Source organism: Haplochromis burtoni, unplaced genomic scaffold, assembly GCF_018398535.1.
Source record: "Haplochromis burtoni strain Fernald_Lab_line unplaced genomic scaffold, NCSU_Asbu1 Contig_134, whole genome shotgun sequence".
Taxonomy (NCBI): domain Eukaryota; kingdom Metazoa; phylum Chordata; class Actinopteri; order Cichliformes; family Cichlidae; genus Haplochromis; species Haplochromis burtoni.
In genome coordinates, this window is record NW_024582495.1 from 435,196 (window position 1) to 449,962 (window position 14,767).

At 37.6% G+C, this 14,767-nt stretch overlaps 1 protein-coding gene across 2 annotated transcripts in view; it reads right to left on the reverse strand.

The window, feature by feature from the left end:
- dnmt3ba (DNA (cytosine-5-)-methyltransferase 3 beta, duplicate a) overlaps nt 1–14,767 on the reverse strand; it is a 38,596-nt gene that overhangs the window by 7,957 nt on the left and 15,872 nt on the right. Inside the window, exons 11-26 of one of the 2 annotated variants that reach the window (XM_042224303.1) lie at nt 14,573–14,722; nt 14,363–14,470; nt 12,467–12,596; nt 12,207–12,323; nt 12,044–12,088; nt 11,873–11,952; nt 11,648–11,760; nt 8,456–8,639; nt 7,379–7,463; nt 6,573–6,718; nt 6,358–6,448; nt 6,113–6,261; nt 5,929–6,014; nt 5,632–5,701; nt 5,349–5,467; nt 3,557–3,690 (exon numbers count right to left, since the gene is read on the reverse strand). In XM_042224303.1, the coding sequence (XP_042080237.1) occupies nt 3,557–3,690; nt 5,349–5,467; nt 5,632–5,701; nt 5,929–6,014; nt 6,113–6,261; nt 6,358–6,448; nt 6,573–6,718; nt 7,379–7,463; nt 8,456–8,639; nt 11,648–11,760; nt 11,873–11,952; nt 12,044–12,088; nt 12,207–12,323; nt 12,467–12,596; nt 14,363–14,470; nt 14,573–14,722 (1,807 nt within the window). Of the gene's footprint in view, nt 1–120; nt 3,691–5,348; nt 5,468–5,631; nt 5,702–5,928; nt 6,015–6,112; nt 6,262–6,357; nt 6,449–6,572; nt 6,719–7,378; nt 7,464–8,455; nt 8,640–11,647; nt 11,761–11,872; nt 11,953–12,043; nt 12,089–12,206; nt 12,324–12,466; nt 12,597–14,362; nt 14,471–14,572; nt 14,723–14,767 lie in introns of those variants that run through there. The other variant, XM_042224304.1, reaches the window with a different exon arrangement.

Sequence of the window (14,767 nt, forward strand, 5' to 3'; positions counted from 1 at the left end):
TTTCAGACCCACATTAACAGCATCTGTTATTATTAAAGAGCCCATTGTAAATGTTATGAATTCTCTTTTGCAGCTTTCCTTTACTTCACTGTGTGAAGAAAAAAAGACTGGAGCAGGATATCCTGGTTTTGTTGGTCTTTATTTTGTTATCAGTAATACAGATTTTGGCTCAAGGAAAGGCATTTTTGGCTAAATTAGTTCAGACAAATGAAAATAAAAGAAACTTTTTCCTTTAACAGCACCTTTGTTTTGTAATGCCTGAGTAAAATCCCATGAACACTTTTTCATTATGCCCCAACGTTTTTTCCCCCTTCACAAAGATGATTAACTATCATGCTAATATTTTTCTACATCTGTTTCTCATTTGATTAAAACAAAGACACTTGAACATCCGAGCACACTGCAAAACAAAAACCTACACAGTTCACGTTCAACTAATGTCAGCATAAGATGAGGAAAAAAAAAAAGTGTAACAAACATGCAGAGTTAGCACCGTTGCAGTAGCACCATTAGAAATCCCAAAAGAAATGAGGTAAAAATCAACATCTAACTTTCAGCCTCTCTGTTGTGTGAATACGTTGACAGTACGAAATAATTATGTGATCAAACACAGTGACTCAGGATGAAGGGTGCCACCATTATCGAAATCTTCAGTAAAACTAACATAACATTACAAACTTAAACCTGACACCTGAACAGTATTTTAAAAACAGCACCAAATGTTCAGGTCTGCATCAGTGGTTTGTGTGAAGCATCAGCACTGATGTTACCTGATGTCGCTTTGAAACAGTGCATTTCTATTATTAGTCTCTCCATCATTTACCTGATTAATCAACAAGCAGTTTGGAGAACTGAAAAACGTGATTACAGTACGATTTTCTGCAGCATGACATGACGAGTGTGTTGTCCCCCCCCTCGTCCTCAGTCAGCAACATCATCATAATCCCAAAAAAATTAGTGCTGGAAGTAACAATTAATCATTCTACTGATTACACTTTCAAAACAATGAACTGTAGCTTTTGAATTACAGAAAAATGTTACAGAGCATGAATACCACAGACCAGTAATTTTCCCACAAAAGCTATTCAGTTTATATTTGGTTAAAAAAGGGGAGAAAAGAGCAATTTTAGGACCTTGAAACTGAGAACGCGTTTTAAAAAAAAAAAACATAACTAAAAGAAAATAAAAATAATTCTAAACTGTCATTATTTGATTGTTAATTATTATGAATTTATTGTGACCTCAGGGATAGAAAAGCACATTTGAGAAACTGAAACAATCACTGGTGATTTTTTTTTTTTTTTTTTTTTGCTTGACACACAACCTGAACAATAGAATTAAAAAAAGATTATCATGTAATTTTTATCTAGCACATAGCTGCAGCTGTTAGGCCATGTAATTAGATCAGCAGATTAGCAGACGTTTCAGGTCCTTGTTTGAGGCTGCAGTTTTGATTAAACTTGTAAAACTTATGTCCTGGTGCAGTTTCATGTTTACTGCTTGATAAGAATCAGAAAATATGGATGCTGGACTACAAAATACATACATAAACACTATGAAATTTAAAAAATTGCCACATAATATTGAATCTAACTATGAAACAGTTAAAAGTTACATGAAAAGTTGCACTACTGTACCCCATTTTTTTCTACAATGACAGTCTTATTTTACAGTCTTACACATGAACGCGGCAGATGAATTAACAGTTTTTATTTTATTTTTCAAATTAAAAATTAATAATTATGCAATTTGTTAACAATGTTTGGGAGCCAGATGCCTCAAAGTACTTTTAGAACTTCCCCTCTGTGAATTTAAACTTTCACCATGAGGGGGCAGCATTTATCAGTGGGTGTGTTGAAATGTTTCTGGATGTGTACTTTGTACACACCCAGAAACATTACCAGGCCAGGACTGTAAATATTAGCAAACTTTGAATGGCCTACGTTGTTAAATAAGGGTTACACTGACCCAGTTTACCATGCTGTGGTACAATGTGGTATTACATTAAAGTCCAGTCCAGCCCCACTTCAACTCCAGTGGATATCCCTTTAACAAAATACAGATTTTGAACATAAAGTCAAAGGTTGTTCCTTCAAATGATGTTAAGGGCTTTAGTTAGTTTCAGAACCTATTAAACTATTCTTTAAAACACAGGAAATTAACTTTTTTTACTGGCCAGAAAAGAAACCACTGGAAATAAAAAGCCGTATTTCCCACTTTAGTAGACACTGCATGTTCTGACAAAGTCTGACTCGTGTGGCTTATTAAAATACTCAACTTGTCGTCAGTAAGTAGATTCAAAATATTTTTGATCTTGTGTAAGTAAAACTCCTTAAAAAAGACAGAATTGTAGCACAAATGCCCACCTGTGGGGTAAAAATCACCACTATTAGAAGCACCATGGTGGGATTCTTCAGACTGAGTAAAAAAGTGTTTAAAGATTAAAAAATGTAAGTAAAACACAATAAAATTCATCACAGTAAGAATTAGGTCAGACTTAAAATCCCTGCCTGGAGGATTAAACAATAAAAACATGATAAAATACGGATCACGTAGAAACAAAGCAATAATGGTTTGTGTTCACCTGTAGCTGCAGATTTGAAACCATTGCTGAGGTAGTGAGGAGGCCTGCACCATGAAGGGAGTTCAGCGGCTCTCTGGGACCTTGGACCGGGCTCAGGGTCTACATATTTGTGTCTCATTTTATAAGCAAAACAGGCGAAAGAACAAATTAATCCTATAGTGACTGATTTTAGGCCAGGTAAGGCCAGAGTAAGAAAAGCTGAAGCAAAAGATGCCTTTGAAGTCTTAAAAACATGATTCAGCACTTACATAGCACCATTAGTGTTAATGAAGAGTTTATTCTATAATATAGAAAACTATAGAATGATATTGTGCAGGATTTAGTGTGTTTTGGCTCTGCTGTGGGTCCAGAGGGAAATATAATTGGCTCTTGTATACTTCACTGTGGATATGAAGTTTCCACTAACCCTGCATGTTATCAGTTTGAAATCGCTGACACTGAACCATAACAGGAACACTTCCCGTGCATCTTTTCACATCATACAGAGTAAAAAAAACCAAAAACCCTGACTGTAGCCTGTCAGACAAAAACATTGCAGTCATATTTAATTAAAAACCTAATTAAAATCAATATGTGGATTTGATAAGCGGCTATGATCTTTCCATTCATGATTAAGGTAAGCAAGGAGACTCCACTGATCCATAAAAGCCCAAAGATGGCTCGCAAACCACTTCAGCTCACTTCATGATGCAGGCCTGTGTTCTGAGCAACATAATTGTTTGATTACAGCAACCTTAAAAAAACCCAAAAAGTGTCTGTGCCTGCTGGTGGTGGAGGGTCACTGATGACTGACAGGATAAAACAAAAAAGAAATGAATTCATGAACAAACTATTTCTAAAAGTCAAAGCTACATTCGGTCCTCTAAAGAGAGACCAGAGAGTTTAAACTAACTAGCAAGGCGGGGCAGGATAAGGCATCAGGTTTACCGCTCCAGCTCTGATGCAAGGATTTGCTTCACAGTTGCTACTCACATTCAAAATAATCCTTCAGGGGGGCAAACAGGTGACGAATCACAGGCACACTCCAGGAGCGACCCAGGACTTTCTGCCTTTGCATCCGGCCCATGTTGTTCACGTCAGTGTAGTGTTTGGGGAAACCAAAAATCCTAAAAAAGGGAAACCACATGGAAGATGTTATATTTTACATATATATATATATATACATACATATATATACATATATATACATACATATATACATACAACATATATATATACATACATACACATAATATACATACATACAATACATATACATACATACATATAATATACATACATACATACATACATATCATATACATACATATACATATACATATATATACATACTTATATATATATACATACATATACATACATACATATACATATATATATACATATATATATATAATATATATATATATACATATATATATATACATATATAATATATATATATATATATATATATATATATATATATATAATATATATACATATATATATAATATATATATATATATATATATACATATATATATATACATATATATATATACATATATATATATATACATATATATATATATATATACATACATTGGGTGAATGTGCAGTAGTAGCACACAGTAGTAACATAGGCCTGTATTTTCTTAAATGTCATAACGCTGTTAATGAAAAGCCTTAATGTTAAAAATCCTCAGATTGGTGCAAATTTTTTCTGATTTGGTTTTTATCACACTGCTGTTAGAGACTGTAAAAGCAAATACAGACTAACAGAGAAGAAAACACTCCCTGCGCATTCTGCACAATAACAAGATACCCTAGTTTGATTCTCGTCATATGCAAACAACTGCACACACGATGACAGGTTGGCCTATGCAAACACAGCTGAATCCATTTCCAGTTAATGTGGGCCGACCTGTGCACACTTCCTGTTAACAGCAAAAAGGTGCAGAGTGAAACAGGGCTGTAATTTTCAGGTTTCTCTCATCCAATCAAATTCTCCCTGGTCTTACAATCGCTGATGTCACATCAACAAACTCCCAGAATTAATTTATCTTTGAACGGACTAAAGAAACACGGACTTTAAAAAAAGCATAATTTGACAACTTTGCAGCTCAGGGTCAGAATCAAAGATGCTGCCTTCTTTGAAGTTTACATCATTGCTCACCTGTCTTGTCTCAGGACCAACTACTAAGCCCAAGTTTCATGTTTAATGCTTTAGGATTTTAATATGAGTATATTAGAATTGGCATATCATATCTGGTCTAAAGTTAGGTACAAACTAGAAGTGATTTACAGTGATGTGGTGACCTGACCATAGAAAGTATCAGCAAAAAAAACAAAACTTCATTACAAAAAAACCCAAAACCCCAAACCGTGAAAACTTAGTCGGTGCTCATTTCACTTCCCGTTGGCGGCCTTTATTTCGCAACTACCGTCGTCTGCAAGTGACCAGCTGTCAGCTGTAAAGCGATGTGTACATGCAACTCAACTGCAGTGCATGTAGCTTAATAAACATTATATGTAACTAGCGTGTACTAGTAGCAGCAGCTACACCCATGTGACGCTGAATGGGAAGAGCTGTGTAAACTAGTGCAGCACATCAACGCTTTGTGGTGGTTTATATTGTTTTGCTTTTAGAAACCATTCAGGCATGTACTCAGTCAGATACTATCAGATGACACACATTAAACACACAAGAATGAAGTCATTATACACTGACATCGATAATGTCACACTGGGAACAAATCGGTAAATAATTTATTATGCTTACTGTTCCATTTCAGTGCACCACAGGTAGTCTTCCTTGCCATTCATGTCGACGGGCAGCGGTCCCATCTTCCCCTGCCTTATTGAGTTAGACTTTGTTGTGATAGTACGGACTTTGTCAAACTGCAGGGAGAAATGTCAAATTAACAGTGTTGAACACAAAATAATAGTCTCACGATTACACAAAAACTAATATTTTAAATTGTTGCCACACTATTAACCTAAAACTAAATCCAAACTAAACATGACCAATAAAAAAATAAAATAAAAAAATAAATGATGTTGACCTTTGCCTGGCGTCCGGATTCCAAACAATCCTGCAGAGTCACCTTGTCGTCTAGAGATGTAGCGAGAGGTCTATAAGAAATCCCAGACAAGAGTGTAAACTTGAGGCCAGTTAGCTTCAGGACTTTTTAGTACCACTCAAAACCAAACAATCAAAACCGAAGAAAAATAAATAAATTAAAAAGACATACAAATTATTTGATTATTGTGGTTCTGTTGAGGTTCTAGTTGCACATTAAAATCCTTGCTATGATCTGCAGTGAGTCAACACAAATATTTTAGCCTGTATTGGTACATACCTGTTCATGCCAGGCAGGTTTCCCCAAAAGTAGCGTGCTCTGTGAGCAGGACTGACTTTTATTGCATCGATAAGAATTGGATTACACTGCAATAGAAGGCAGAAAGCATACATTAGGCATTAAAACTTAATGCAGTCTGACCCTCCACCAGGCTGGTAGCTACCTTTACTTAAAGAAACATTACCTCCAGAAATCTGCAGATATCCGATTTGTCATTGGCACTCATGAAAACCACGTTTTCAAACAACCAGAAAAACGGACGGTTGTCGTCCTCTTTCGGCCTCAACAAGGTCAGTATGCGGTAGAACTCGAAAAAGAGTCTTCCAGTACCCTCTGCAGGATCAACAGGGAAACATTTTTATTTAAAAAGATGACAAATAAACCTCTAGTGAGTCTTTATTTATTTATAGAAGTTTAGAAGTTGCATACCAAATAATCCTTTTCGAAGAGGGTTCACCATGGACAGGTCGTTACATGGACTGCCTCCAATCAGAAGATCGAAAGGACCCCATTCGGCCAGCTTTAACACACACAAAGAGACAAACTCACTGAGATAAATTAAGCCATCATATACACAGAACTTAAAAAACAGGAAGGAGTTAAAATACATTTTGAGCATTCACATGTGTCTTGCTTGTACTCACATGTTTCCTTGTAATGGTGCGAACGTCATTGACGTATTCAATCTTTCCCTCGTGCTTGACCATCCCTACAGCAATTGAATCGTCACAAATCTCTGAGGCAATGTAGCGCTCGATCTTAAGGCCCAGGTCTTTGAGCACCAGATATCCTGAAATGATGTTAAAGTAAATGAAATCAAGGGAACAATTAGAAATGCACACATTTTGCCAGTTCAACACTTTTCTAGTCTTACAGTATTCAGATAATTCATATACTTGTGGGAATGTCTAATTGGAGGACTTAACATTTTCCTCTGCTACCTGACAGATTTTCAGCTGGTTTTTAAGCCAAAAAGGAGGATAGCTGAGGAGCTGCTCATTTTGTTCAGTTGGATTATCTAAGATCACTCCTGATACTACCGTACATAAATGTATCAGTCACATTTATGTACGGTAATCGAGGCTATCCAAAAGATCAATGCCTCAGCCCAGAACCCGAAAACAATGACTCTGAAACTAACAAATATTAACGACCAACAGAATGGTGGATGACTACCGTTAGCTAATTATTTTCACCTTTGTGTTGACTTTGACGAACTGATTACTAAGGAGTCTTTCACCTCCCAGGCAGCACCGTTATTGGCTCATTCAGGTCAAACCACTGACCTGATTGGTGGACAACCTACTATATTTTTAATTCATGTTAAATAAACCATCTCCTATTACATTAATACAGATGCCAACTGAACCTTCCAAGGCTCTTCATTAGTATGCACAGACAGAGTGTAATGGGTATTGGCTGAGTTTTCCACACAATGTCATAAACTCACCTGTTGCAATGCCATCAAAAAGCGAGAGCACCTTCATTGGCCTGCGCTGATCAGCAGAAATTGAAGGGTAAACTCTGTGAGGCTCCTGTGGTTAAAAAAAATGAATTCGAGTAACATTTAGAAAAAACGAAATGGCATAAACACACAGATTTAACTTAAATCTTCTTTGATTGGCAGAGCTTAAGAAAAACTAATTTCTCACCCTCAGAGAAAAACAAAATCTGAATATTATCTGACACTGAGGATCTGGAGCTGATCATTAAAAACCCTCAAAGAACAGACTGCTCATTCCAGTAATTAAAGGTGAAAGCAGGTCCATTATTAATAAAACTAAGATGCTTTTAATAAATAATTTCATTAAATATTTGATAAACTATGCTTACACACAGCCAAAGGCAACTGTCTAACATCAAATAATTGCCCCTCTTCCAGCCCCACTTCATGCATACAGTAATGTCCAAATACTCAGAAGTAAGAAACTCCCCAGGTGAAGATGATTAGGACTTCTGGGTCATGTGTAACATTAATTTTAACCTTCAGCAAAATCCTCAAAGGTGTCGACACATCTGACCTTTAACTACCATCTTAAAAAAAACAAACCTGCAGTCACTCAGCCTGCAATGACTGGTTCATAATCAGTCACATAAACCAGGATTAAAAGGTTTTAACCTGAGTTTAACCAAAATACACTTTAACAATTTGCATTTCATTGAATGCGACGGGATGTTAAAATTAAAAATAATAATAATAATAGAAAAACAACCCCCACTCCCCCCAAATATCATCATATCATGAAGGCACACACACACCACGAGGTCATTTTCATTCAAATGAGTCATCCTCTAATCTGGAACAAATTCTCAGTGCTGTTAAATTAACTGTAATTATAGCACATGTTACCATGCTATAATTACAGTTAATATAAAAATATATATTTAAAAAACGCTACATTGACTAATTTAACATCACCTGACTCTCAAATGAAGAAAAAGATCTCTGTATGTTGGGATAAGATCAGACCGTTTGCTTATGAAAACTAAAACTGCATTTCTAATTAAAGATAAGAGCGGCACGTACAAACTCCATTGCGCTGTTGTTGACAAAGAAGTCTTGGACCTTCACACTCCAGTCTGCCCTGAGTTTGAGGTTTCCTTCACACTGTGATGGCTTGCATATGTAGCAGCTCCACGGATCGACATCTTTCAGCTTATCAAAGGTTTCTGGGCCCACCAGGATGTTCAGACAGTCCTTACAGTAACATCTGGGAGACAAAAATAAGAACATCAATCTCAGAAAGTTGATTCTGGTTATTTGGATTTAGCGTTTTCAGTGTGAGAAACTTTTTGCCACTCATCCAAGTGATGAAGACAGAAGAGAGACTGAAGACTTTTTTAGAGGCTGACGAATCATAAAATGAAACTCAGGGGTTTGTAAACTGATACAAAGACCTTAAGAGAGGTGAGGGGGTAGGACATGAGATAAAGGGAGAGGTTAGTGAATGACACTTTGACGTACATCTTCTCTCATTTGGTGGACTCACAGGTTTTACTCAATAGTATATACATCCACCATATTAAAAGGCAGTGGACACAACAGACCAGCTGTTGTAAGTTGTTTTTAAAGCCCCCGCTTTTATTTAAAGTCAGCATAGGCATATTCAGCAGACAAGTGCCACCAAGGTTCAAGGTTCTTTATTTGTCACATGCATAGTTATACAAGTATAACAAGTATAACACACAGTGAAATGTAGCCTGACACGCTCCTCGAGGGGGGGGGGTAGAGGAAGAACATTATATAAAATATATATATATAGTATATACACTGGGTGAATGTGCAGTAGTAGCAGCAAGCAGGTGAATTCTGTACATTAATATGAATAGATATCTGACTATTTTACAGGATAGACAATATAAACATATTTAAAATTAAAGGAATTGAAATGTACATTGTGCCTTGGTTTAGTGTCTGGAAGAGTCCTGTCTCAGTCAATTATAGATGATATGAGAGGGCGGGTGTGTGTGTTTAGGGCCCGGATGGCTTGGGGATAGAAGCTCCACCAAAGACATGTCCAATATCCTCAGTTTCCATGAAAACTAGTTTGTCATACAAAAACATTACTTTTGTAATCCATCCTGATGTCATCGTGCATCACAAAAGAAAAATAAAACAACCTGACATGATGATACTCCTGGATATAGTGACTTGGCATAAAATGAATGACATCAAACTTCTTATGACCACAGAAGTTAAACTTTAAAATTGATACTTTTATTTCTTTCCCACTATTAAATAATCTAGTGATATCCGTCTCTCATAAATGGATATAATAAACAGAAACTGAAAGCAGGACCTAAAGTGAACTATTCATGATGGCGTTTTAGCTGAATAACTGGGTAAAGTATCATGTGGTCAATTAAAATATAAATGACTGAAATAAGCAGCCAACACCGTAGTTGATCACTTCAGCCCTGGAAGTATAGTGCACCAATGACAGACTCAAAAAATCTGGATTCGCCCAGTTTCAAGTGTAAATAACCTGAAGAAGCAACCACATCAACTTAGGTGTGGATAACAGAGCCATCATTCAGGAGAAATAAAAGTGTTTATAACAATATCCATCCATCAAGCCTCCAATGAAGCTAGACTGAAGTAGCAGCAGACTAAGCAGGATATGCTATATGTCCTTCAGTCCAGCAACACTCCTAGGAGATCCTGGAGAATTCTCAGGCCAAATGTCCAATTATGGAGATACATTACCTCTCCAGTAGGGGTGGGCGGTATAAACGGTATACGGTAGAAACGATATGGATTTGGCCAACGGTAGAGATTTTGACTATACCATCTTACTGCGATAGCGCGTGTTGATGATGTCATCAAGCTGCGCCTATTTTGGTCGAAAGCGTGGCAGCGGCTGCAAGCATGGAGCTTACAGGTCTGTCGACGTCGGTCATATGCACCTTGTTTGGGTTTAAGCAGCCGGATGTTGAGCAGAAAAATATCAACTGCAAATTATGCCGTGTGACAGTAATAGCAAAGAGAGGATATACAAGTAATTTGTTTTATCACCTTAAAACGAAGCACGCTTTGGAATATGAGGAAAGCCAAAAACTGTGCCTTCCACAAACGCCCAGTCAGTCAAGTGAAAAGAAAAAAAGTGGCCCTACACCTAGACCTACACACCAGCAGACATTGATATTTTCCAAGCCTTTACCAAATGCACTCCATATGAGAAAACAAATCAGTGGTGGATATCACACATGCCATTACCGTGTACTTGTGGTGCCTTTTCTTACAGTGGAGAAAAGCGGCTTTATGATTAAGACACATCCAGATCCATGTTATGAGGTACCTGGTAAAAAACATTTATATATATATATCTATATCTATATACCCACCCAGTCTAACCAGATGCCCAAATCACCTCAGCAGTTCTGCTCCAAGCTCCCATCAAATAGCTGAGCTGCTCACCCTGATGCTGACCATTACCACCATATACTCTTTCAGTCATTTGGATCTTGTGACCATAGATGAAGGTTTTAATAGACATGGATTCACATCAAAAGCTTTGCCTGTTGGCTCAGCTCTCTTTTTACGATGACAGCACAATACAATGTGTGCAATGTTTGTAGTAGGTAAACAGATGTACACAGAGTGGACCACAGGAAACATTAGTGAAGCCAATGTTACAGGTGAGGTGAACTTAGTGACTTTACTGCAAATATTCTAAAAGCTTCCCAATGTCTAAATACCTCTCTTCTGATTATAGTTTTCTGATTAAGAAGAAGCAACAAGGGGTTATCCAGTGTGCTTCGGCCTCTGTGAAATTCTTTTTCATCTCCCCTGCCCTGCAGGAACAATGCCTTTTGTGTATTCTGAGACCACAAAACACATCGGCAGTGTCTCTGTAGCAGGATCAAACAACAAGAACAACATAATTTTGATGAGCAAATGTGAAGTTTTAGTGGTTTAATGATGCCAGGAGGAAGACTTTAAACTACTTGCAAGTTTCAAAAGATTATGGAAACTGTAGCCTGATCCAGTCATCTCAAAGTTGTCTCATGGAACAGGCCAATAAAAGTCAGTTTGTCATGAGCAAGTTCATGAATCCATCATCAAGAGGTTCTCCCAGATATTTCTGTAACAGTCTGATATTAACAGCTGAACTTTGTTTTGCTTATTGAAATGTTTTTACCTAAGCGAAAGTCACATCGAGAAACCATAAATATCAATATGTTTGCATGTGAAAAAGAAAACCTGTGGAATTTTTACCTGCAGCAGCTGGGATTGCCACACAGAATGACCTCTAAGCCTGCACAGCATATAGTGCAGTACGACTGGTAGCCGTCGTCATCGTAGCGATACAACGTTTCTGTGAAGTTTGCCTGTAAAAATAAGGTTGTTTTCAGATTTTAATAGAGGACATCCTTCAGATAATGGCTAAATTTAGACACAGCAGGCTGTGGGAGAAACAGAATCTTTGTGTTATTACATTACCTTGCATCTTAGACAAAGACCACCTTTAAATAATGGGTGCTGGACGTCAATATCAGTTGATCCACAAGACAAACAAAAATCTAAAAAAAAAAAAAAAGAGAGAGAGAAGAAAGTTATGTTTATATCAGTGGTTTGAAATCAAGTGTCTTCCATATTAGCTAAAGAACTTACCTTCAATTGTTTTTCCCTTTTCTTTGACGCCTTCTATTATTGATTCTGTAATGAAATATTCACATGAAATAAAAATAATGATGGCAACAAAATCAATTGCTTCATTTAGTAGTTTCCTCACAAATATCTCTTTACAAGCACAAAATAAAAAAATAACATTCACCTTTGTTATAGATGATGGCGGGGACATTTCCCTTATTTTTTAAAACATATTTTCTTTTCGCCGGAGGCGGGACGTCAGACAGAGTCGAGTCAGAGGATTGACCGTGTGGAGAAGAGTCTTTAAGAGGCAGAAAACAAAGAACATTAAATAACTTGGATGTTTTTAAGAAACATATTTGGCACCAAGAAGAGGAAAGAAGGAAAATAAAATATGGTGCTTTATAAAGAAAGTAAGAAAGAATTAAAAATAAACAGACATACCAACAGGTATAAATCCATCAGGTCCTGTTGGCAGAAATCCTTCAAAAGCCCAGTCCAACATCAGCTTCAGCTCTTTTTCTTCATTGCCTTGAGCCTCAGGAAAAGACTTTCCACACCTCTCACCTGCCAACTGCAGATTATACATGTCATCAAAATCTGGAGTATGGTACAAGTACATTAAACAAGGTTCAGCAGCTTGATGCTACGATACATGAAACGGTCACTCTGTTATTTAATTTAATTTCCATTGTAATATGCCCTCCTGCTTTTAACCTCATAACATTCACTGACCTGAATATACAGTAAGTAGAGTGAAAACAGACATCATCTGAAAGTGCATCATCGAATGATTCAAACACTTAACATGAGCTCACAGCAGCGATAATTCCCCACTTTGTACCAAGATTAATTACACAGCACAACTGTTTTTAGCGACATCTACAAGGACACATATCTGAGTCCAACAAACACAAGCCTTTAGTGTTTTTGTAATAAAAGGTTGCTCAGTCAGTTTGTTCCTTTTAGCAAATGTTTTGAAATCAAGCCACGGTTTTAACAGACCTACTGAACGAGTAACTTCAATAGATAACCATTTATACCTATACTTGACTTGATGTAGTCTTTTCCTAAGAGTCCAGTCACACCAGTTTGGCGACCCAGTGGTCACTTCGTAAAAATCTGCACTCCATGAGCTGTTGGCAAGCGGCTTCAAAGGGGTGCATGCTGTTGTCAGTACAAAGTGCGGCACCAAACACCAACTTTGATTGGTTTGGTCATTAGCAGGTTGATGCAGTGATTCATAATTATGTGTGGAAGATTTCGATTTGTCTGCAAACACACTCTAACTACTCCCTAAGTGGAAGCAGAACTGTGACGAGTACAAGACAAGCCACAAATAGTGACATTTCGCTTTCAAAGTAAAAGCTGCGTCTTTTGAAACGTGTTGGTTTCAGGAGGCACAACTTTCACCTTTCCAAGCTTAGTGGTTAATTAACGAGTGCTTAAAGAGAAGTTGGCGTCTTCCATGCAACTACAGGTGACTGGTGACTATGGCCATCTTCTAGTGACCAAAGCAAACACAGTTGTTTTTGGTGCAGCACCCTCTTCCACTTTCAAAAGGTGACAACCGGCAATCACTCACCAAATGGTTAGGGAATAAATAATGTTGAACCCATGGCAACAGGAGGTTGCCAGGTTGCTCTTTCATGGAGCTCATGAGCATCTGATGAACTAAACCTGAAATGTTATATCAGCCTGAGATGGATAATGAAATTAAGATTTGTGAACTATTTCTTGAGGTTTTAAACTTTTTACCATAAGTTATTCCCCATTAGAACTACATTAGTTTGGTTTAGCAACACAAACTAATATGTCTGAAGGTTCTCAGTCATCCGGGTCATCGTAGTCTAAGGAGCTTGGAAAGAAAAGGGTCTTTGAACAGAGGCGTTGGCTTGTGACACCAAGTCTCTGCCATCTATAATCCAGTTTTGAGATCCCTTCCTAGACGCCTTAATGCCCACTCACATCCTGGGCCAGTTGACCTCAGGAAATCACATCATAGGGTGGGGCAAGGTTTCACAATGAGCTCACCCGATAGCGACCTACACCCGTCTTCACACCTTGGCTCGTGTGATAAGGTAGAGGATCATTAGGGGGTCCATTGTCCCTCTTGGGTGGACACTCCCACAGGGCGTAAATCTGGGACTCTCCACCATTTGACCCTAGAACTGAAGAAGCTTCTCGGATGAGAGGTGAAACGTCTTCAAGCAACTTAAAGAAGTCCAGATGCTTTTCTTTCCAAGCTCCTTAGACAAACTAATATGAATATAATATGAAGATAAATGGAAAATGAAAGACAACACAAAACATAAAGTAGTATAAAACATTTAAGACTACCTCAAGGATTTGGTAGATTGCTTTCTTGTATATGGGCAAGCTGGCAAAGGAGTTTTTGCAGAAGCACCTAGTGAAGGCAGCAAATGGCGTAAGACCCTCAGTGTATACCTGCAACAGAAAGAAAAAATCAGATGTAAACAAAATCTGAGAATTTTTTCTGCATCATGAGCAAATAATGCTCAGCTTACAGTTGTGCATTGTAATTCTAACCTCTGAGAACATCCCGTCTCCAAACCACTCCACCCTCCGCATACCCACAGGAGCACACTTGGTTTTCCATGGCACCACCATCCCAGGCCACCAGTTAAACCCCTTAACCTTACCCCACACCAGCACTCCTGTAAGAAACCCTTTACCATCCTGCAGCAAAAATACAAAAACAAAAGCAGATTATTCACATTTTCT